The sequence below is a fragment of the Streptopelia decaocto genome, assembly GCF_964273445.1.
Source record: "Streptopelia decaocto genome assembly, chromosome: 2".
Classification (NCBI taxonomy): Eukaryota; Metazoa; Chordata; class Aves; order Columbiformes; family Columbidae; genus Streptopelia; species Streptopelia decaocto.
The window spans coordinates 48,107,054-48,128,295 of NC_138655.1; the positions used below are offsets into that span (position 1 = coordinate 48,107,054).

Sequence of the window (21,242 nt, forward strand, 5' to 3'; positions counted from 1 at the left end):
CCAAGGATAAATGGGAGCAAAGACTCCACATTTCAGCAATGAGAAGCACCATCTGCCTAGTTCACCATTTTTTTAAAGAATATTAGCACGCACTTTTGAGTATTTAAATAATTACTGAGCTGGCTCTGCGGTTCCTCTACAGGATGAAAACAAACAAACCTCTCCTGCCAACCCCACCCAACACCTACACCTACTCAGTTACAACAGATGGATGAATGCCACAGACCAGATGTCAACACGATACCAAATTTGACACTGCACAAGAAAGTGTAGCACGCTGCAGAAAAGAACCGCTCCCACGGTAACATTATTTAAATGCCAGATTGCACTGATCCCTGTTAGAAGTGATATGCACAGAACCGAGACAGCGAAGACTGTAATTGCTGCCACAACCTCCTGAAATCTCTCCATCTCTTTCAATAGTCTTGCCTAAATTTTATTATCTTCCAAAGGTGGGAAGCTTTGCTGAAAAAGGATATAGAAATACCTGGCTGGAGTCCAAGAGGGATGGGATGACTGTCTCCTCTTCTTGGAACAGCTTTGATTACACCTGCTTTTGTAGCGTCTAGTAAATAGGGCCACTCAAGGTGCTCCTTGCTGCCCTTGGACATTGGCCTTGAAGGACAGGTGATCTCTCTTCTAAGAGATTGTCTATTCCTGAAAGATGAAGAGATTCAGATGTAGCATGGACTGGGACATACGTATGTGAAGAGTGCATAAAGTGTGAAGATATTTACATAGGTGGCAGCTTCATTTGAATGGTTTATATAATATTGTACCAATTGACTACTTTAAGTCTGAAGCAGCATATCCTTCCGAGCAAATCAGAAGGCCCTGTGGGTTGAATAGATGGCCCAGAGTTACTGGGCTTTCCGAGGACATTGATCACCTTCTGTGTCAGTAGCATGGCATGATGACCTGAGCTAGGTGAGCTCCCCTGGAGCTGCGGAGCATCTGTAGTTGGTACGGCGGAGTTCAGATGGAAGAGGTGCCTTTGCAAGCCCAGTTTGATTTCAGCCAGAGCAACAATGTTTGGAAACAGAAACTTGAACAGTGGGACTTGTTTGCTCTTCCCAGAGAGTCCTGCTTTGGTCTGAGCAGTCCAGATAGGAAACATGTACAAAGCAGTTGTCTAACAATAAAAGTTCTGTCAAAACTGAGTCTTTTTGCTGGAGTTTTTCAGTTTTGATGGAATCCTGACGGGTAATGGTTTCTCAGTTAAACTGAGTCTGCAAATGACCTAGAAACGCCCAAAGTCTGCTGATTTGAGCAGCTACATAGGACAACCTGAACACCAGGAAGCTGCATGAGATGTCCTCCTCTCAGAACTATGAGTGGTTTTCTTTTTCTCCTAATGGGGATTTGAAACCTAAAAAATAACATTTCCCAAAGACATGCTCGTAACTGTCACACTGTCCCATTCTGGAAGAAGTATTTTGCATACAGGAAAGTAAGTCCAGGGAGATCATGGCTAAAACTGCCTACTAATTTTACATTTGAGCTGCTGAGTGTCTATCTTTTTCAGAATATTTAGCATTTTTGTAGCATTCTGCCCCAGTTGCATGCAATGCGTACTTAGTTCTTTCACAAATGAGATCTCAAGTGATTTGAGTGAGGAGCCTATAGCATAAAAAGGAGGCTCTTGGTGCCCATTTTGGCTTGGTTTAAGTGACTGGTCCAGTATCTTGACATAGGAACTTTGTGGCAGAGCCAGGGATTAAATCAAAGGATGTATCTTCAGCTCCAGGCAAATCTGCAGACAAACTGTCAGACTACAGATGCCTATTCAATGAGTCCAATCCATCCTGGGCACTGAATGAGGCAAAGGCCCTGTAGAATTTTTTTTTTTTTTTTTAAAGAGAATGTGATTAGATCATTAACGGCAAAAGAAAATGTGGCAGTAGGAGAAGCAGAATAGCCGTGCTGGCTTTAACCCAACTAACAGAGAAATGGTTTTATTGTAGATATGGCTATATGGAACATTCCAGTGTTGAGTGACTTGCATGAATATCATACCCTTAGTTTGCTGAGCAAACTTACCATATTCTCTTTGGCGCCCACAAACTCTCAGCAACATAAGAGAGTCAGGATCCATCCTCAGATCAAAGCTTAGTCATGTTCCTACTGCCTTATCCCATTCTCTTTATTTGCAGCATGTGCGTGGGATCACAAGGCAGGCATGACCTGAAATACCGAGGCACTACATGTAAAATAATGGCTGGTCCTTGGCAGCGAAGTCAGGAATTATATACATTTTAAATACTCTGTAAGGTGTTTGCTTTTTATCACTGTGAAGTCTTAAAGAATAGAGTCTACTTCAAAAGCCCTACAGTGTATCTGAGTATCCTTGTGTTTTAGAAAAACCCTGATATTGTGTCCATAAGGCACAGGAGTTAATCCATGTTAATCACTAGAACAACAGCATGTGAATGCAAATTCTTTGTGGATATTGGACCTCATTACCATGTTCCTGTTGAGGGTGGTGAGACACTGGAACAGGTTGCCCAGAGAAGTTGTGGATGCCCCATCCCTGGAAGTCTTCCAGGTCAGGTTGGATGGGGCTTTAAGCAACATGGTCTAGTGGAAGCTGTCCCTGCCCATGGTAGGGGGGTTTGATCTAGATGATCTTTAATGTCCCTTCCAACCCAAACCATTCTATGATTCTATGATGATTTTGGCTTGTATTGTGCTACCACTTTCTAATGCTATGGAATTTGAGGTACCAGAGGTTTTTAAACATGGTTATTGAATTCTGTGTGCTTTAGTAGAGGCTTTCTATGTCATGCAATTTTGAAAGATAAAAGTTTGTAGTGTGTCATTCTAATTCCTAAGATAGAAGGCAGTCTCCATGATGTATCCAAGATCAAAGAAGTAATGCCCACTTGTAGCTGCACAGTACTTGAGTGGTGCTGTTTTCATCATGAAGGTGGTTTGTGTAGATCATCTTCACAGCAATGCAACTGTGATAACAGTGATGAGACTCTATCAGTACAATTGTTGGTCAAAAGAAAATGAGAACTCTTTCATTAATCAGTCACATTAGTAAAACTGTCAAGGGTAGACAAGTCCTGAAGTGGTAAAGAAAGTCTAGTAACAGAGAACGGAAGGGATTTGAGAGGTCTTTTAGAGTTCTGAAGTTGATCATTTTGTATTAGTTGATTAGAAGATTGCTATAACTTCTTGTAGTAAGTATTTTTTTGTGTGACAGTTATGTTTGGTGAAGTATTGGAGAGAAGAAGGGAAAGTAAAGAATAGCACCAGGCAATGCATATTAGTGCCCCAGGTCATGATGATACAAGTTGAAAGAGGGGCAGAGAAGATGGAATGGTCTGAAAATAAACAGGAGGAAGAAAAAACACTGGAAGTTTGAGCCAGAAGATAACAAATCAGGGAGTTTTGTGACAGCTGAGGTAGGTGTGAAGTACCTAATACATGTCTCTAGACTGCTCCAGGTTCCCAGTGGAGCCACCAAGTGAGGGTGCAAATCAAAGTTTTATATGTTTTCCATCAATGCACTTTCCATCCTATAGTTTGTCCCCAGAGCCTGTTATCTACTTCCAGTCATCCATCAGCCATTCAGGAGCCCTGGTAGATGGCAATGGGGAAGAGCGTTTGAGGCTGTGGTTTCTGTGGCTGAGAATACTAATTTCCCTTCATTTAAGGGTTTACCTTTTCACAGTTCTAAGAGTGACTGCTGAAATGTTCTTAATCATGTGTGTGCTTGCCTGATGGGAAATGTGCAAGAGCATTTGGGGACTGTGGCTTTGGTACGTGGCAAATGGCAGTTAACAGAACAAAAACTGCCTCTGGCAAATCAACCTTGCACAGAGTTCTAGAGGGTTTTTTTCGTTGGTTTTGTTTTGAAGTGACTTTATTTGCTGAAATGCAGGAAATTGACGTTATAATTTCAAAACATTTGTGGGGATGGAGTCCTTCCCTGCCATGTGCACTTATTTTTCAGTCCTTCTTTCCCACTTATATTTGCCTAGGCATTGGCCTGCATCCTTTCGTGTGTATTGCCTCTGATGTCTGACACATTATGGCAACAGAAGCGTTGATGCCAGGCCCAGAAGCAATACTTAAAAACCTGCTATTCTCTCTTCTACAAGCTCAAAGCTAACCCAGTTTGTGGCAAATGAAAGAAATGCAATCATTTGGCACCTTGTCCATGCATCAGTTTGGAAACATAGGACCTTTCTGCTCTGCTTTTCTGAGTCTTTTCTATTTGACTAGGCTGTTATAGGGACCTCTAACTCTAGGGTGTGGAGTTCAATGCTTTGAAAGGAAATGACTGGTTTATTGCATTCTTACTTGGGTTGCCAAGCCTCTTTCCTCACCTGACCTCCCAGTATATTTCCTAGTGCCTCATATCCAGGAATGAAGAGATTCTCAGATTTCAAAGAGAGAAACAATCATCCTTAGCTCTTGTGTTTGGGATAGAGAGTGAATGGACAGGGCAGTGGGAGAAGAAGGTGGCAGAACAGGGCTTGAAAACAAATGCAATCGAAACTCAAAACCAGAAGTTAAGCGAATACTCCCAAACACAGTGTTTAAAAAATAAGCAATGCTTTTTCACTTTCTTCTCGCTTTGTTTGGGTACATCTTGTGGTCACAAATACTTGAGATTGGCAAGGACTGACCACTGCTGTACCAGAACATCTGCAAGGGCACGTGGCTGAAAGCACAGAGATTCCCCTGCAGACGTCTCAGGAGGTCAGTACTAGCAGACTGCGAAATGCTTGGTGCTACCTGGAGTAGCTCATCACAGTTGTTTTGTGTCGTGTGCCAAGGTGAGAAGTTGGAACCTCCAGGGTTATACAAAAATGGAGGAACATGGAAAAAGAGGGGGAGGGTCATCCTGTCTTTCACATAGATATTAGTATTGTCTGTTCAGCTTTTTGTCTGTCCCCGTAGGACCAACAGAGCAAGCAGGGATTCTCCCAGACAAGTGTAGGAAGTCATCCATCCTGAGATAAAATCGCAGTTCAGAGGGGAAGGGGCTTTTCTCCTGTATTGAAGCTGACAAGCATGCAGGTTTTTTTTCTTGACAGTTTTCAAGGGATTGCAAAGGAGAAGAGATAAAGCAGAAGGAGGAGACAGAAGAGACATTCAGGGTAGCTTTGCATATCAGCTCAGTGTATTTCCTGCCCCACCTTTCCCTGTCTTTCATCTTTCCAGTCCCCACCAACAGAAATCTAGGAAACAGTTCAGGCAGCTGGGCACGTACCTCTGCTCATTCCTGAAGGAAGAACAGGTAGTGGAGAGAATATGGGAGAAAGAACAAAGTTCTGGAGACAGAGGAGAACAGATGAAAAGAGGAAGCATTGTCCAAGCTCGGACTGATGTGCAGCATTTCCATTACCTGGGTGTGATGCACAAGGGAGATGGGGAAAAAACAGGGAGCTTCTCATGGAAGAATAACAGCAGAAAGAAGAGCACCAGGCCCAGGACATTTATCAACCAATTTTACCAGCATGAGACTGGACTGCTTAGAGTGCCATCAAAAGGGGAGAAGCAAGAGAAGAGGTCTACGAGAAATTTCTCCACAGTTGGTTCTGATTAGAGTGAACAGTGATAAACTAGTAGGTTTTATATCCCTTTGAAGGTTGCAGGAAAGGCAATGCAAGAAGCCTTGGTGTACTTTAAAGCCAGACTCCTTGTTCACTTTCAGACACTGTCAGAGTGAAATGGCCCTGCCTGACAATGGCACTTGCATGACCTGTCCAAGACAGGTACTACTTGGCACCCCTGTCTAGAGACCTTCTCAGTGTCCCAGGAGAAATCCTCTCTTGCTTCTGCAGGCACAGCAAATTTACTTAAGCTATGCTTGTGACACCAGCAGTTTGACTTGAGAGAAAGTTGCTGGAGGTTTTGAGCAAAGCTGACCTGAGGCTCTAGCAACACAGAAGGTGCTGAGGACAGCAGACTGCCTTGAGGAACAAACCAGCCCCAATTCTACATCACCTGTGCTGGAGGAAAATGAGACTTGCTCCCACTCCTGCCTTCACCAAGGGAAAGTCACTTCTGGGGGAGAAAAGAGTCAGATCCCAACCTCTTGTCAGCTGTGGGATGAAGGAAGCCTGGCTCTACAGCACCCTTTTTCTTGCACTGCCACATCCGTCCACTCCCTTTTCTGCATCTAAGGTGCTATGGCCTTAAACCCTGCTCACCACTGCACCTCCACTGGGAGAGCAGAGTTCAAATTTAGCTGTGCTACTGAAGAGCATTCACCTGTTCTGGATATAGCGATCATTAATATGCCTTTATGTGCCCAAGGATCATAGATGGTGCAGATGGTACAGAAATGCTCCCACCTTTACTCTTTCTGGGACTGCTGATGGGAAGAAACTGCAGACAGACAGACCACATCTTTTCTATTAAATGCTCCTCTCAGCAAAGTACAGAATGAATTGCACACAGTTTGACAACAGGGTGGCTTTAGGACTGTGAGGTTTCAGATAATTGCCAATGGACTTATGGCACACGCGGGGATTGTTGGAGGACAGCACAACCTGAGTGAGATTAATTTCAGAACCACTTCATATTCTTTTGTAGCCCAGCTCCAGCCCCCCACCTTTTCCTGTCATTCACTGTTGTTCCAGCTTATTTTCTTTGGTTCGCCCAGCCCAGCCCTGACATCCTGGTATCAGATCTTCTCTGATACAGCTATGGCGGTGGTTCAAAAGGAACAAAACGGGATGCTATTGGAGGAAATATCCATCTGCTTGGTCTGGACTTCTGGGGTTTTGGATTTTTGTGTGTGTGTGTGTTTCTTCATTCAAGAGGAATGTCCGTGGTGAAACTGTATTTCTATCAGTTATGCCTTTGCAAGTCATCATGTGTCAGACTGGTTTTATGAGTCCAAGATGAGGTCCCCCGATATGGCTGGTTTTGCGAACACAATAGGAGATTTTCTAGAGCTCCTGCTCTCGCCCAGAAGAACTTCATGGCTCTGAGCTCTGTATTAACAGGAGAACATTGAGGTCTCACATGTATTATTAGGGAACAGGAGCACTCTTGATAACCTTCCTCTTTAATGAGAATGTCCTTTAAAAATACAATAGTAAGTTGAATGCGGGTTGACTACACAGAGCAAGGGAGCTTCCTATTTCTTCCATGAGGAAACTAAACCAAATGTGTGATGCAGATTATTCTACTGGAAAGTCTTTAGCTCTTGTGCCCAGATTACTGACATTTTCCCCCAAGGTGTATACATTTTGCAGCAAGCACAGACAGCATGGTATGGATCGCCACTAGCTTTCAGATGACTGCAAACAGCTGAACCTCAATTCTCCTTTCCCCACTCTATTCGCTAAGCCATACCACGTTGGCAGATTCAACAGAATCAACCCAGACTGCATCAGCCCAGAACACAAGTATACTCTTCATGGTAGGATGCGAAACAAGAGGTGTGACCAATGGTCTTACATTCAAAGTTTTATCTTTTCTTGCTTTTGGGGTTCTTCTTGAAGTCCTTTGCTTTGAAATAGTGGGTAATAGGTGCTTTGTGGTAACGGGTAATTTCCACATGACAAGTGTGTCCTCTTCATTATCCAGCTGTCTTCAAAACTATTATGCCAACACAATACAATTACTTCCCATTTCTGCTTACCGCACTGTTGACTCAGTGACATTTTAGATACACTTGAAGAAAAAGATCCTCTTTAAGCACTGTGTAAAACTCTTGTGTCAGCCAAGCCAGAAGTTTTATTACCCGGTTTTGTTTGTTTCCTTATTTACATTTCAGCTTAGGTGGTTTTGTTGTTGTTGTTGTTTGGTTTTGGTTTTGTAGTTGGCTTTTGTTTTGGTTTTGAGGTTGTTTGTTTTTTCATGTCCTTTCTACAAAGCAGAATAAATTGAGAAGAATGGTTCTCTCTCTGAGGTTAAAATGAAGGCTAAACCTTTCATACAGGCAAGTGCTAGCTTGCCTACTACCTATTAAAATAATCATTTATTCATAGGACTTTGAGAAACTACTCTAGAGATAGTATTTACCACCTTTCATTTAGAAATGTATTATTACTGATCTACTCTGTGGAGGATACCTGCCTAATACAAATATCACAGTGCTTATGTTCAATGATGAAAGATGTTGTTTGGCTTTTCTGAAGCTTTCAGAGGGTGAAAATTCTTCTTACTTTTTTTTGTTTTAAAATACTCCTATTGACCAGCAGATAAAAAAGTAAAAATACTATAACCTTGCAGGTGTTACTCCACTAGCATATCCAAAAATACAGAAAAAGTATTGGGTTTAGGTACATTTGTTGTTTTAACAACAGCCTAAGAGACGGGCCAGCCCCTCAGAGATTGTGCACAAAACCAGAATTGCACAGCCTGTCCTTTGGGTGGGCTTCTGAGCAGAACAGGGAAGGGAGATAGTGGCATTTGTCTGTGGCATTAGGGAGAACTGTCATGAAAGCTCAGAGTTTGTGGCCAGAAAGCGTGTAGAAATGGAGACCTAACAGATTTCAGCAGCACAGGGGTGGTTGTGTAGCTTCTCTGTGTTACTGATCCTACTGCTGGGAGCTCAGACTCTCACCATGATTTCCCAAAATGGTACCAGGCTTCTTGGACCTCACAGAACTTAAGAGAGGGGCAGAGAGGTACCCTGCAAGGGGCAAACTTGTTGTCCAAAAAGACTCTGGGATTATACCCTCCATACAACACTATTTCAGCAACCTCAGTAAGTGAAAATGGTTATAAAAGTCCAAGGAGGACAGGTTAGCCTGTGAGCAACCCACCATGTGTTTCTGCCATGGTATAGCATCAGAAACATTTTCTCATAAGATTTTGGATGTGTCCAAAGCCAGGAAGCACAGCAGGCAGTTCAAGCAGATTTGCTGTCAGTGGATGCTAATTAGTGCTGCTGACCTCAGTGGGACATCGGGATTTTTCTAGTTTATTCAGCAGTGTGTGAGGTTGTGTCTACCTGGCCCTAATTAGCCCATGCAATAGAGGCCAAACTGGAATTCAGAAGACAGAATCCTGTCCCTCAGATCCTGTTTGGGATCTGAGAAGCTCATTTGAAATGATGGGTTAACAAATTGAATCTAGAGCTTCCTTTCAAATACGATGCCCATCCCAAAAACATTACAAATTAATCCAGATACTTTGATCCCTTTAGCTTCACAAACAAAGCTCCTGTAATTCTGCCTCTCCACATATGACTGAGATTCCTAAGTACTTAAACACCAGTACTTTCTGATGGAATAAAATTATTTCTTAGAGAATATTACTAAACATTTCAGTGTAAGCAAAGCCCAATCTATCTTGCTGAACAAAAGAAAAGCTTTAACATTTGGGAACTCCAGTGAAAGTAGAAGAACCAAGCTGCTTAAATGCTGTATCTGGAGTTGTGCAGAACAATCCAACTGTAACTACTGAAATGTGAAACAGCAGTGAAACAGCAGGAGTTTTTGGTAGAAGTATCCTGAAAGTCAGCTTTAGAGTGAAGCTAGTTTTCAAGGGGAAAAAAAATGTGGTACAGAATATGTAAAGCACAGAAAGGACGTATTTTCTTCGTTGTTCTACCAGTATGCCTGATAGACCAAAGGTCAGGTTTTCAGAAGAATGGTGTGTTCACTTGCTCTAAAGTAATTATCTACATAGGCAGCCATGTTTGCAAATGGCTGAGCACCAAGCAGCTCCCATGGAAACCATATCAGGTGCAAGCCCGTTTAAAAGCACAGCTGGCTCAAATACCTAAACAACAGGTTTTGAATGCCAAGACGTTCTAATAATCAGAACAAAGTTATTGATTCTTAGAACTTGAAGAAATCTGGATATTAATTTCTTGAAGTAGTTCTTATGATTCTTTGACTCTTCTAAACATACTGCCCAAGATGGCTTGCATAGGATTTGGATGGTTATTTTTTTGGTAAAGAAATCTTTAGAAGAGACTTATCAAGAAAACCAAGTCAAGTTACCAGCTTAGTTCTCATAGGCAAGTTTATCTGGGAAATTCCAGGAGCACCAGCCACCAGTCTTGAGAATAAGAAGTCTATCTTAAAAATCACAGGGATTTCTTCTTCCCAAAATTACAAAACTGTGGTTCTCCATCTCATTGCCAAGATTTTACAGAGCAGAACTCAAGGTTTCAAACTTGTCTTCCAAACACTAATTTTCAACCCCTTCATTCCATCATATGGAGGAGGAAACTCCAGACCCACTAAGTATCATGAGGCTGTGAGATTGGGCAACCCTGTTGTCAAGATGTTACTGTCAAGGCCAAATCCACAGGAATTACCTTAAAATAAAGGCCATATTATCTCTCACCAGCTCTTCAAACTATCCATCCCCCAAGAAACTTTGCAATTGGAATAGGATGCCGGGCTGTTTGGAAAGAGATTAAATTGTTCACAGCTGCCTGGGAATTAACAAACTTCCTCCTTTTTATGGTAGAACGCAGTGTATTTCTGAGCCAGGTGGATGATACCATGTGAGGTTCTTGTAGGACCTGGACTTGGCACAAAGAACAACATTTTCAAGTCTGCACATATATCTGAGTTCCAGGGCTCAATAATAATTTTCTGGCAGATTAGTCCTGCCCTACAGCAGGTTTCTATGATCGCTAAAGCCAGAATGAAAGCAATGGGTCTGGATTTTATGCTTTATATCCTTCCACAACAAAGCTTTGATTTTAAAAACTGCTTTTTTTCCTTTGACACCAATCAGCAAGAACAAGTCTGACAATACACAGGTAAACAGCAGAGTAAACTGCAGGGACAGGTCTGTAACAGGACAAGTGACACACTCATAACTTGGAGGAAATAGATAAACCTTTGCCAAGACTGCTAATGGAGACATCGTGCACTGCAAATTGCAAATGTGACCTTGTTTTGTCCAAGGCAAAAGAAAAGCTTACTTTTTTTTTCTTGCTTATTTTAACAATGCTAAACAGGGTCTTTATTAGCAAATAACTACCTGTTTGTAATTAAGTAATTCAGCCCATTAATGTGTAAAGTGTTGGGTCTGAGGGTTTTTAAAATTGTTTTTATTTATTTGATGACATCTTCAGTTCTTTGAAGAGAAACTAAATTTTAGCCATGATCCTCAAATAAGGAAACTCTGAATCAGGCACAGCTTAATCTTTCAAGGATATAAAAAGGCAAGGCTATTCAAAGCAAGGTACAACTCAGGGATGGACAAAAAATGTTGCACTTAAACATTCTCAACAGTTGCAGAAGTAATTTTTTTTGAGTGCCAAACTCTAAGAAAATATTGATTCTCATCAGCTGTTAGAAGGTATTTTTCATCTGTTTTACTATTACCTGATACTAAAAAAACAAGAGAGGTACATCAAATGCATCCAGTCTTTTTCACCAAACTTTGTAAACTTTATTTTATCTCTGAATCAATTCATTTTTTTCACTTTTCCAACTTAAAATACATAACTCTATTTTACTCTGCACCTTCGGGTCCCTTTTACTTGATGGCCTCTGACATTAAGCCTCAAATGAAAGTCCTGACAATATTCTAAAGATTTTCTCCTAGTTTTCACCTGAAGTGGCATACATTAGTGACTTTTAGTTTGTGAAAGGGCTTTTGCATGGAGGACTAGTCAAATCAAAATAAGCATGCAAATGTTCTTTATCTATTAATATTCTGCCACATGATCTACAACTTTTTTTCTTTATATGAATCAAATCGTAGTCTGATAAAGGACATGACAGGGGCTGGAGATGAACATGCTATACTTTTTTTATCCCTGTATTCTTCTTCCATATGATCTTTGAATTTGTTCCCCTCTATTCAAATGCTGATTTACCAGTTAGTGTAATCTGTGATGCAGACCTTATTTAGAAAGTTCCTGTGTGTTTAGATCTCACAGGATAACTAGAGATGCTTTAGCATTTCACCCATTAAGAAGGGAATGTGGCATTCTATTATTAGGGCCAGAAAATATTGTGACCAGATAATAGTCTAAAAGAAATTAGGTGTAAAATTTGCCAGCATTGTATCAAATAAAATGAGGGCATATGAAAGGGGGCATACAAAAATTAAACAGCTGGTTTTAATTGTAAGTTACTGTTTCAGCAACAGAACGGTGGGTGTGGGTGGCAGCCTGAGTGGGGTTCTGACACCATTTAACATTATGGTTATACTCTCAGTGGGCTTTGATTGAACTCACCCAGTTTTAAAGTTGCTTGAACTGGGTTTGTGTCAACCCAGCTGAGATAACTCAATTGAGAAACGAAAATCCAAGTAGACAGGCCATTGGTGCTGGGATTCTTGCTACATAAATACCTGAAAAGGAATTTCCAAATTCACTATGACACAGACATAATACTGGTAGAAAAGGGGAATAATCAGTTTATTTCAGTCACTAAGTCAAAACAAAAGTATATTGACAGTGAATTCATGGTATAAAGAGGCAATAAAGCCACCATCCGACGGTCAGAGGAAGATTCCCTTTTCCAGGCTGTGCCGAAGGCCAGCTGTTGCCTTGTCCCTTGAGGACTCCCAGCTCTGAGAAAAGCCTGGCGTAAGTTTTTTGGGGGTTTGAAGCCCTACCTCTGGCCCTGCACGGGAATCACAGCCCTCAGCACACCTTGTGGCAGTGCAGAAACTTTGGATCTTGCAATGGGGATAGAAAAAGTAACCAAGATAGAATCCATATGGTACAGAAACAGGGTGGAAAGTGCATTTCTTCAGAGTCTTATTACATTACATTTTTTGTTTCTTATATTGTAAGGGCTCTTTTTTTCCCTTCCTTTTTTCTTAAAGGAATGTTTAAGAAGCCTTCTCAGCCAGACCCTGTTTTCATATAACCAGTCATCCCTCCCTCCATTTCTAGACTTCATTCAGGCCAGTGTGACGTCCAGCCTGAACTTTTAGTTCAAAATAAATTTTTATTGGAAGATGATGAATGGAACCCCATATCCAATACAGCATTAATTTATACTCTATTATATAGTACTGGAAGCACTGTGTAAAGTGAAAACTTGTACTTACACAGACCTACAAGACCTATAAACAAGGCTTTGTGGTCTCACAGGCAACCTCTCTTTTGAGGTTCCTTTATTGAGTCCTTCTAAATTTGTCTCACCTCTGCACAGATTTTATGATCCAGTTGAGAAGGACTAAAAACTAACTTAAATTCTCAAACTGGATGGAAAGACCTCTTTCTTTCCATGGAGGATAAACGTTCTTCCAGTAACGTGCCGGGTTGCTTGGTGTCAGCAGTTCATAGAAATGAGCAGACAACTGCCAGAGCAACTATCGCCAGCTACTGCTGTGCCTCACAGACCAGCCAATTTGTTTCAAGTGCCCTCATCACCACAGAAGCAAAGACAAACATAAACCGAAACACGGTGAAATAAAACATTAATACATCTCCTGGCAATTTACCTCCAGCACATTTTAAAAGAACTTTAAAACCTTGATGCAGTGCAATGCAATTTATTACCTGCCTCTCTCCAAGCTGTCTGACAACGTAGCTCTTCTATATTTTTGGAAGCAAAAACGCTCCAGCTGCTTGACACTGAAAATAATGATGATTCACAAAGTCTTGACTTTTAATTTGCCAAGCACTAAACGTGTGCTTTCTTACAAAGATGATGACTCAAGTTTTCTCCTGTTTGGAAAGAGGAGCAATTGGGAAACAAATCGTGGTCTCAGCAACAAAAATATTGCTTTTATAAAAGAAACAAAAATAAGTCAAGTGAATAATGGCAAATACCTGTGGGAAAAAAAATACGAGCGTGCTTCAGAAATACGCTTTCAATTGGCTCCGTGGAACTTCGTGACGGGGCTGGTTTGATGCCGCCTTCACGTTCCACAGTGTGTCAGTAGTAGCTGGTGCTTTGATGTGCACAACTACCACTAACATTTCATAATATGACAATCTAAGAGGTGAAATAGCTTTTGTATTTTAAAATTCATTAAGAACGGCTGCTACTTGGTGCTGATGGATACACCATTACTTTCCTAAATCAATGTCACCTTTGTTGAGTTATATAAAGCCATTTCATTGCCATGCAGACTGGAGACCCTAATCTCAAAAAGAAAAATTTAACATAAAAGAGAAGTAAAATCTATTATAGCACGTTATGTCAGCATCAGCTCTCCCTAGTACCAAGAGTAATGAAAAAAATAGAAATATCATACATACAAATAAAAGAATAAAATAAAAATAGAATTAGCGTTTATAAGTGACCATTCTGAAATGCTAGAAAACTGCATGTTTCTGAGTGGGAGGAGGATTTCTGGGACATATTTTTTCCCTAAGTGAATTTTCCAAGAGTCCCAAGTGTCATTTGCCTTCCAGTTCTGTAGTGTCAATATGGATTTCTGAAACCAATTTCCATGTAGCCTGCCTCTACAGCGAAAATGTCTTGTGTTTATAAAACATATTAACACATTTTAGGAGCATGTTTATTGCATTTAAATAACAGTCAAAGTGTACATGGAGAAAAAGCTGTTTTCTTAAAAAGACGCTATGCAGTCAGCCATAGGGTTAACCAACAAGGTTGTTTAAGCAGTGTTTTTTTTCAAATATTTTCTAGATCTCAAGGATCAAATTAATCCAATGGATTTTCTTTGCTTCTTGGCTTTGGGGAGATATTCTGGTTCAGTTCCTAGTGAGGCTTCATGATGAAACACCTGCCAAGAAACATTGAATGAGGAAAACTTAGGTGGCTGTAAGTGAAATAATCCCTTACGGAGGCTACAGAAGAAGCAGCCTGTGATAGTCTGAAGGAGAATAAGGCTGTGAAGAGCTTTAGCACAATAGTTGGATTGCCAAAGAGCATGGCTCTAGCAAGCTCTCTGCTTGCCAGGAGTGAGATCAGGGGCCAGGGTGAAGAGTAGCTTAAAACAGACCTGAGGAAAGCCCTGAAACTGTTTGGTAACAAGGTTACAAGCATTACCTTGATTGTAAACCAACTGACTCATGGAAAAGGTTTTTTGGGTTTGGTTTTTAACCAGGCATGTTAATTCTGTGGCATTTGGACTGATCTCCAAGTATACATAAGGAAGGATAATCCAGTCTAGGGTTGCAATCCTAGTGGGACAGGTGCGTTTTTAGTGTTCTGTGGGTCATACACCTTCTTTACTGACAGCAGTAATGAAATGTATTTTCCAAGTGTGGACCGGACCTATGTGAGAATCAGTCTCAAATCTTGAGTCCTGGAGGTAAACGCTGTCTATGCCTGTGTGGAGCTCTCGGCAGGATAAAAATCTGAGTAGTGACATGAAGGGTGGAGTGGAAGCAAGTTTAATGTTATTATGCCAACTTGCATTAGACAACCTTGTGCAACTCGGGCAGTTTTGGAATGTAGTTCGATTACCTTGTCTAATTTGAGAGCTTGAACAATAGGATTTAAACTTCTGGAATACAACTGACTAGGCTAAATCTTATCTTTAGGAAGGCAGGCAGATAGGTAAGTTAAAATATATATGTGATTAACATATATGTATATATACACATACACACACATATAGGTTAGACAGCTATATACCTTATGCAGGTGTCTTTCCAATTATGGGTGCCTGCAGCACTCTAAAGCCCTCACTTGATACTCTCTGAATTCTCCCTGGCTGCTGGTGTGTTTCCAATTGATGTGTGTAATATGGATGCTCCATATATATTTTTACCCTCCAACCTCACCACGAGTTCTTTGTGTCCTTTATACTTACTATTGGTATACTGGGCTCTATATTCATCTCCAAGTCTGTCAACATAGTTCACCTCCTGTAATCAAGAAATGGTGATTAAATGAACATCCAAGTACAGAAGCTGTCAACCTGGTGTTCATCTTTTTAAAACGTAAAAAAAAAAAACCCAAATGTTCAATTACCTTTTGCACTCAAGTGGCTCTGAAAAGCTGCTCTTAAAAAGCGGCTTCATCTCTTCTATGATCTTAAGACAGAATCGAGTTTGAAGGTCAATGCCAATCCTGTCATTTTTAGCATTTGTGGGAACAATACAGGATTCAAAACAAAATATGTAGAAAAGGTGTATGCTGCAAGTCTTGCAGTTCTTTGTCTTTCGGGGGGATTGCTACAGCTCCAAAAATGTGCTTGTCTGGGGCATTTTGATTTTAACCACAAGGTCTTGCTGCTTTTAGCTGTCTGTTTCAGCATCTGGTCAATCTCATTGAAAGGTCTTGGAGACTTTGGTTTAGGATTAGGTTGCAAACAGCATATGACGGGGGAAAAAAATTATTTATATCCTCTTTATGTGCACAGGAAAAAATTCTCTAGCATATATATATATATGCTATTGACCTAAGAGGGAACATAATCCACTCTCAAACTACAGAGTGAGCACAACTTCCTTAGTGCATGCAACAGCTTTGACCTCCGTGTAATTACTCCGGGTTTACATCAATATAACAGTGCTGGCTTTCTTTTCAATTATTTTCTGGGAGTGGCAGGCTCTCTTCCTGGAGTGCTTATTTCTTTTGAATTGGTCTAATTTGTTTAACAATTTGCGCATCCCTTCATCGGATCCCACGTTTGCCCGGACAGCGAGGGCTGGGGTTGCCCCGTACGCCCCATCCATATCCGCCAGCCTCCGCCCTTCGGCTCGGCGCTGCCTGGCACCGATCCCCCCCCCTCCCCGCCAGGTAACCACCACCGCTGGGACCGGGCGCTGGGCAATTACCTACGGATGAGTAAGCAGCAAATGTGGTAACTCAGACCAGCAGCTCTGCAATTCAGGCTATCATTTCAGGTATAGCCAGTAGTCGTAATGAATATTTATTTCAAGGTACCAAATAGAAGAAATTGCCCGGTTAGGCGGTATGGGCAGGGTTGTGTAGGTAGAACCAGCGGGGAGCGGGTGAGGCACGGGCGTCCCGTCCCGGGTGGGACGGCCTCCCACGGCCGAGGGCTTGTGCCCGTCTGCCTAAGCCTAGCCCGGCAAAGGACCCTTCCCGGAAAGGAAGGGTAAGGAGTGTGCAGCGAGGCGGCTGGCTGCGGCGTCCCCGGGGAAGAGAGGGACAGCAGCTCCCCGCCGGCTGACACGGGCAGGGGGACGCCGAGGTGGTGGAGGGCAGGGCAGAGGCTCCGCTCCCCGCCCGCGCTGGGGTGCCCGGGGACTCCCCTCTGTGAAAGTCCCCGCAAAAGCGGCCTCGTTGGGTCCGCCGTTCGGCACCCCTGTGCTCAGTGGTGTGTGTTGCGGGCGTCCCCTCGGTTTTTGCCCCGTCGCTGAAAGGGGCACCTGAGGAATGATCCGGGCTTCCTAGATGGCACGGGGTGGGGGTGGAGGGGCGAGAGCTGCCCTGAAGTCTGCAGCCCCAGCGCGCTAGAGGGCTGCCCGGGGCGCCTGTCAGCCTCCGAGTCCTTATTTCTCCCTCTCTGCAACCAACCTCACCCGGGCTCCCGCAAGCTAAGCGAGCGCCGCGGCGACCAGCCGGCTTTTCCCGGGCGGACTCCGAGCCGCACGGATGCAAAGCCCTGAGCGTCCATCTCCTCCCGAGCCCCTCGACCGAAATCCAGGAGCCCGGCTAAAGGTGCGAGGCTGGCGGCGGGTGATGCCGCGGGGTTCGGGTCGGTCCGCGCCCCGCCAGCATCCCGTCGACGGCAGAACCGTTCTGCCGCGCAAGCACAGCCCGAGTTTTTTGGGGTGGATTTTTTTTTTCCGTTTTGGGTTGTGTGTGTGTGGTTTTTCTTTTTTTTTTTTTCTGTGTTTGTTTTTGAGTTACTATGAAATGAGGCCGTGCGATTGTTGAGGAGGTGCGAGGCGCGCCGACCTCGGTCCCTGCTGCTTAGTGGCGGTCCTTTGCTACCGAAAAAAGCTGCTCCACAGACGGAGTGGGTTATTTTCGGGGATGGGGAGGCGGGACGGGTTCCAGGAGTGTAGGGGGAACCGCCGGACCCGGGCATGCCGCGTTCCCCCCACCCCCGGCGCCCGTCTCCCTTGCCCGACGGGACGGACCCGAGGTGAGCGACGGGCGCGGTAAGTAGCGCTGCCTTCCCCGCGGTACCCCGTTAGTGCGGCTCAGCCTCCTCCCCATCCATACCAACCCCTCCCGCCCCTTCCCTGCCGCCACCACTGGGAGCGCGGCCCCTTTAAGAGCCCGGCTTTGCCTCCCGGTAGCTGAAGGTCATTAAAACACAAAAGCGCTCCAGCGCTGCGGTCCAATATAGCGCATGCGCCCTGCCCGAGGACTGGCAGGGAGACGGCAATATGGCGAGAATGCCTGGCAGCGGCGGCGGCGGAGAGTGGAGCGGCGGCGGAGGGGGAGGCGGAGGCGGCGGCGGGAACAATGCGAGGGACCGGCCGCCCGCCCGCGGCCGCGGCGTGGCCCCCCGCCCGCACCGCTACTGCAGCGCCGGCGAGGAGGAGGAGGGCGAGGAGGAGGATGAGATCCAGGAGGTGCAGATAACGGGGGACGAGGAGGAGGACGGAGCCGATGGGGGGCTGCTGCTGGACGAGGAGGAGGAGGAGGAGGAAGAGGAGATGGGTCTGGAGTGGGACGGCGAGGAGGAGACGGAGCCGCTGCCGCCCGCCCCGGGCCGTACGCCGGGTGGCGGCGGCAGCAGCGGCGTCGGGGCTGCCCCGGGGGGCGCCGCGGCGACTGCCCCGGGGAGCGGCGGTGGCCCCGGGGGGGCGGCGGAGGACGCAGAGCTGGAGGCGGCCCTGCTGCTGCAGCGGCCGGAGCGGGCGCGGCTGAGCGAGAACACGCGGCTGGCCACCCGCTACGCCGTGCGCATCTTCCGCGAGTACCTGAGCGAGAAGGCGCAGAGCCCCGACTTCGAGACGATGGACAAGGGGGCGCTCTGCCGGGTCCTGCGCTCCTTCTACGCCGAGGCGCGCTCCAAGAGCGGGCAGCTCTACTCGAAGTCCTCCCTCATCAGCATCCGCAGCTCCCTCAACCGCTACCTCAACGAGCCACCCTACTGCCGCACCCTCGACCTCACCAAGGACCCTGAGCTCCGCGCCGCCAACCTCACCCTGGCCGCTGTCATCCGCAAGCTGGAGGAGCAGGGTGCTGGGCCGGTGGTGCAGAAGCAGGCCATCACCCGTGCTGACCTCCGCAAGCTCTACACCTGCAGCGTCTTCAGCACCCAGAGCCCCTTTGGGCTCCTCAACAAGGTCTGGTTCGAGACCTGCATGTACTTCTGCACCCGCGGCAGGGAGAACCAGCGGGAGCTGGAGGAGGACTCCTTTGGGCTGGCCGTGGACGAGGATGGACGCAAGTTCGTCTACTTCAAGGCGTTGGGGCCCTACCACAAGTCACGCTCATCCTCCTGGAGCAAGAAGCGGGCAGAGACCAGTGATGAGGAGAACCTGCCCCGCATGTATGAGACTGGCACAGAGTTCTGCCCCTATGCCAGCTTCGTCAAGTACCTCTCCAAGCGCAACCCCCTCTGCAAAGCCTTCTTCCAGCGCCCACGGGACCACTGCAGCGAGGGTGACATCACCTGGTATGAGAACAAGGCCATTGGCAAGAACCTCCTTGGCACCCGCATGCAGATGCTCTCCAAGGCGGCCAAGCTCTCCAAGACCTACACCAACCACTGCATTGGCGCTGTCTCCATTGCCACCCTCAACAGCATCGCTGGCATTGGCACCAAACTGGGGGGGCCGCAGCCACCACACCACCACCCACCTCCCCACCACCACCACCTCCTCCACCACCCTGCTGGCGGGGGCTGCTACACCCCTGCCGCTCTCAATGGTGGGCCACGGCCCCGGCCGCCTGCTGCCAACCCCTACGTGCTGCCCAAAGACAATGATGCTGTGCCAGTGAAGGCAGAAGCAGCTGCAGTGGCCCCGGCCAAGCGGGCGCTCTACGAGGCAGTGTTCCCGTCGGGGGGTGCGGCCGGCGGCGATGCCTGTGGGCCTTCCGCCTCCCCCAAAAGACTCTGCCGCCGCCCCGCTGAGCCCCTGGATGCCGCCTCACCCGCCCTGGTGGTGGTCTCAGTGAAACACGACCCCCTGCCTCACCTCCTCCCCGAAGCCAATGGGCACAGAAGCACCACCTCACCCACAGTAGTTTCACCTGCTATTGTTTCCCCCACACAGGTAACCGGAAAAAGAAAAAAAAAAAAAAAAAAGGTGGCAACCCTGCACCCTGTCCCACATAGCCCCCACTGCACCTCTCCTTTTTTTCATTGTTTCCCCCAAGGGTGGGCACTGATGCACACTGCCAGCCCCAGGGTGGCTTCTGGAGTGACTCTCCCTGTTCAGGCACCCAATGATCCTGGATGCGAGTTACGCAACTTCCTCGCCCCCGATTTCATCAACCCCCAGCACTGGTCTGGTGGCCACTTGCTGTGTGCTTGTGGGTTGGACTCGAGAGGTGCCCGGGTGCTGCCATGCTCCCCACTTGGCAGCAGCACTGATGGCTCAGCCCCGCGGGCTCCCTCTTTCCCTCCTTTTTCTTTCCTTCCCCCCTTTTTCTTTTTGCGGGAGATGCAAGTTATGAAAAGTTGGGCCAGAATAGTAGATAAGGGCATCAGGTATCATTAGTGTGTGTGTGTGGTGTTCTTGATGTGCTAATGAACTATTTGAATAACCTCAAATGCAGGAAACAGCCGGGAGAATACTCAATTACACACTAGTAATGAGAGTGTAATTTCAAACTTCAGAAGTTAACAAGAGGGTTAATATGGCAATTGCATTCATCTTGTATTTGTTTATTTAAAATAGCTCTGTTTCCTGGCAGTGATCCTCTTATTTTTTTTCCTTTTTTTTTGTTGTTTTGTTTTTGTTGTTGTTTTTTTTTTTTATGAGGCAAATTGGCTTTAGTTGTGTTAGTTACCATAGTGGCAAAATATACAGTAAGAGCACAACTAAACGGCTTTAGGTGCAGCTTAATTGTGGAACGAGCCCAAGTTCATTAGATGTGTTTCGTTGAGGTGAAGCGGTGTTGTCAAAACCGCTGTCGATCCGTCCCGTACCGCGTTCTTTGCGAGCCCCCTCCGCTGTGTGCCGGTGCCTGCTCCCCGGCCCCCCCAAAAGTACTTTCCTTTCAGGTGTTTGAGCGCTGGAGCTAAATTACTCCAATTAAAGACTCACTGCACCTCTGCAATTGGCTTGAAGTTTGGAAATCGTTCTGAGTTTATAAAGTGTATGCAGTTACGTTGTGCCCCATAAAATACCGCGTTTCGGGCAAGAACTTCGCTGCTGGCTGCCCTGCGTGATTACAAAACTCCTCTTACATTCTTGTTTCAAGTAATAACAGGGCTCGCAGCCGTCGGCCGGAGCGCCGGGTGAGCACAGGTATATGACATGCCTGAGCCGTTTCCCAAGTGGAAATACCAGTTCTGGACAGACTGACCCTTTC

The 21,242-nt window shown here is 45.5% G+C and overlaps 1 protein-coding gene and 1 long non-coding RNA gene across 6 annotated transcripts in view; one reads left to right on the forward strand and one right to left on the reverse strand.

The window, feature by feature from the left end:
• The window catches only part of KCTD1 (potassium channel tetramerization domain containing 1), a 105,176-nt gene that overhangs the window by 16,215 nt on the left and 67,719 nt on the right, over nt 1–21,242 (forward strand). Inside the window, exon 1 of one of the 5 annotated variants that reach the window (XM_082046981.1) lies at nt 17,311–17,459. The exons of 1 other annotated variant lie outside the window; for it this stretch is intronic. In XM_082046981.1, coding sequence (XP_081903107.1) covers nt 17,394–17,459 — 66 coding nt within the window. In that variant the 5' untranslated portion in view covers nt 17,311–17,393. Of the gene's footprint in view, nt 1–17,310; nt 17,460–17,576; nt 17,906–18,219; nt 19,979–21,158; nt 21,179–21,242 lie in introns of those variants that run through there. 3 more of the 5 variants (XM_082046983.1, XM_082046980.1, XM_082046984.1) reach the window with 3 other exon arrangements.
• Nucleotides 14,444–18,789, reverse strand: LOC309437072. Its single transcript, XR_014183485.1, has 3 exons — nt 18,677–18,789; nt 15,640–15,694; nt 14,444–14,604 (listed from the first exon to the last, which is right to left on the reverse strand). It is a non-coding gene; the product is annotated as an uncharacterized lncRNA (long non-coding RNA).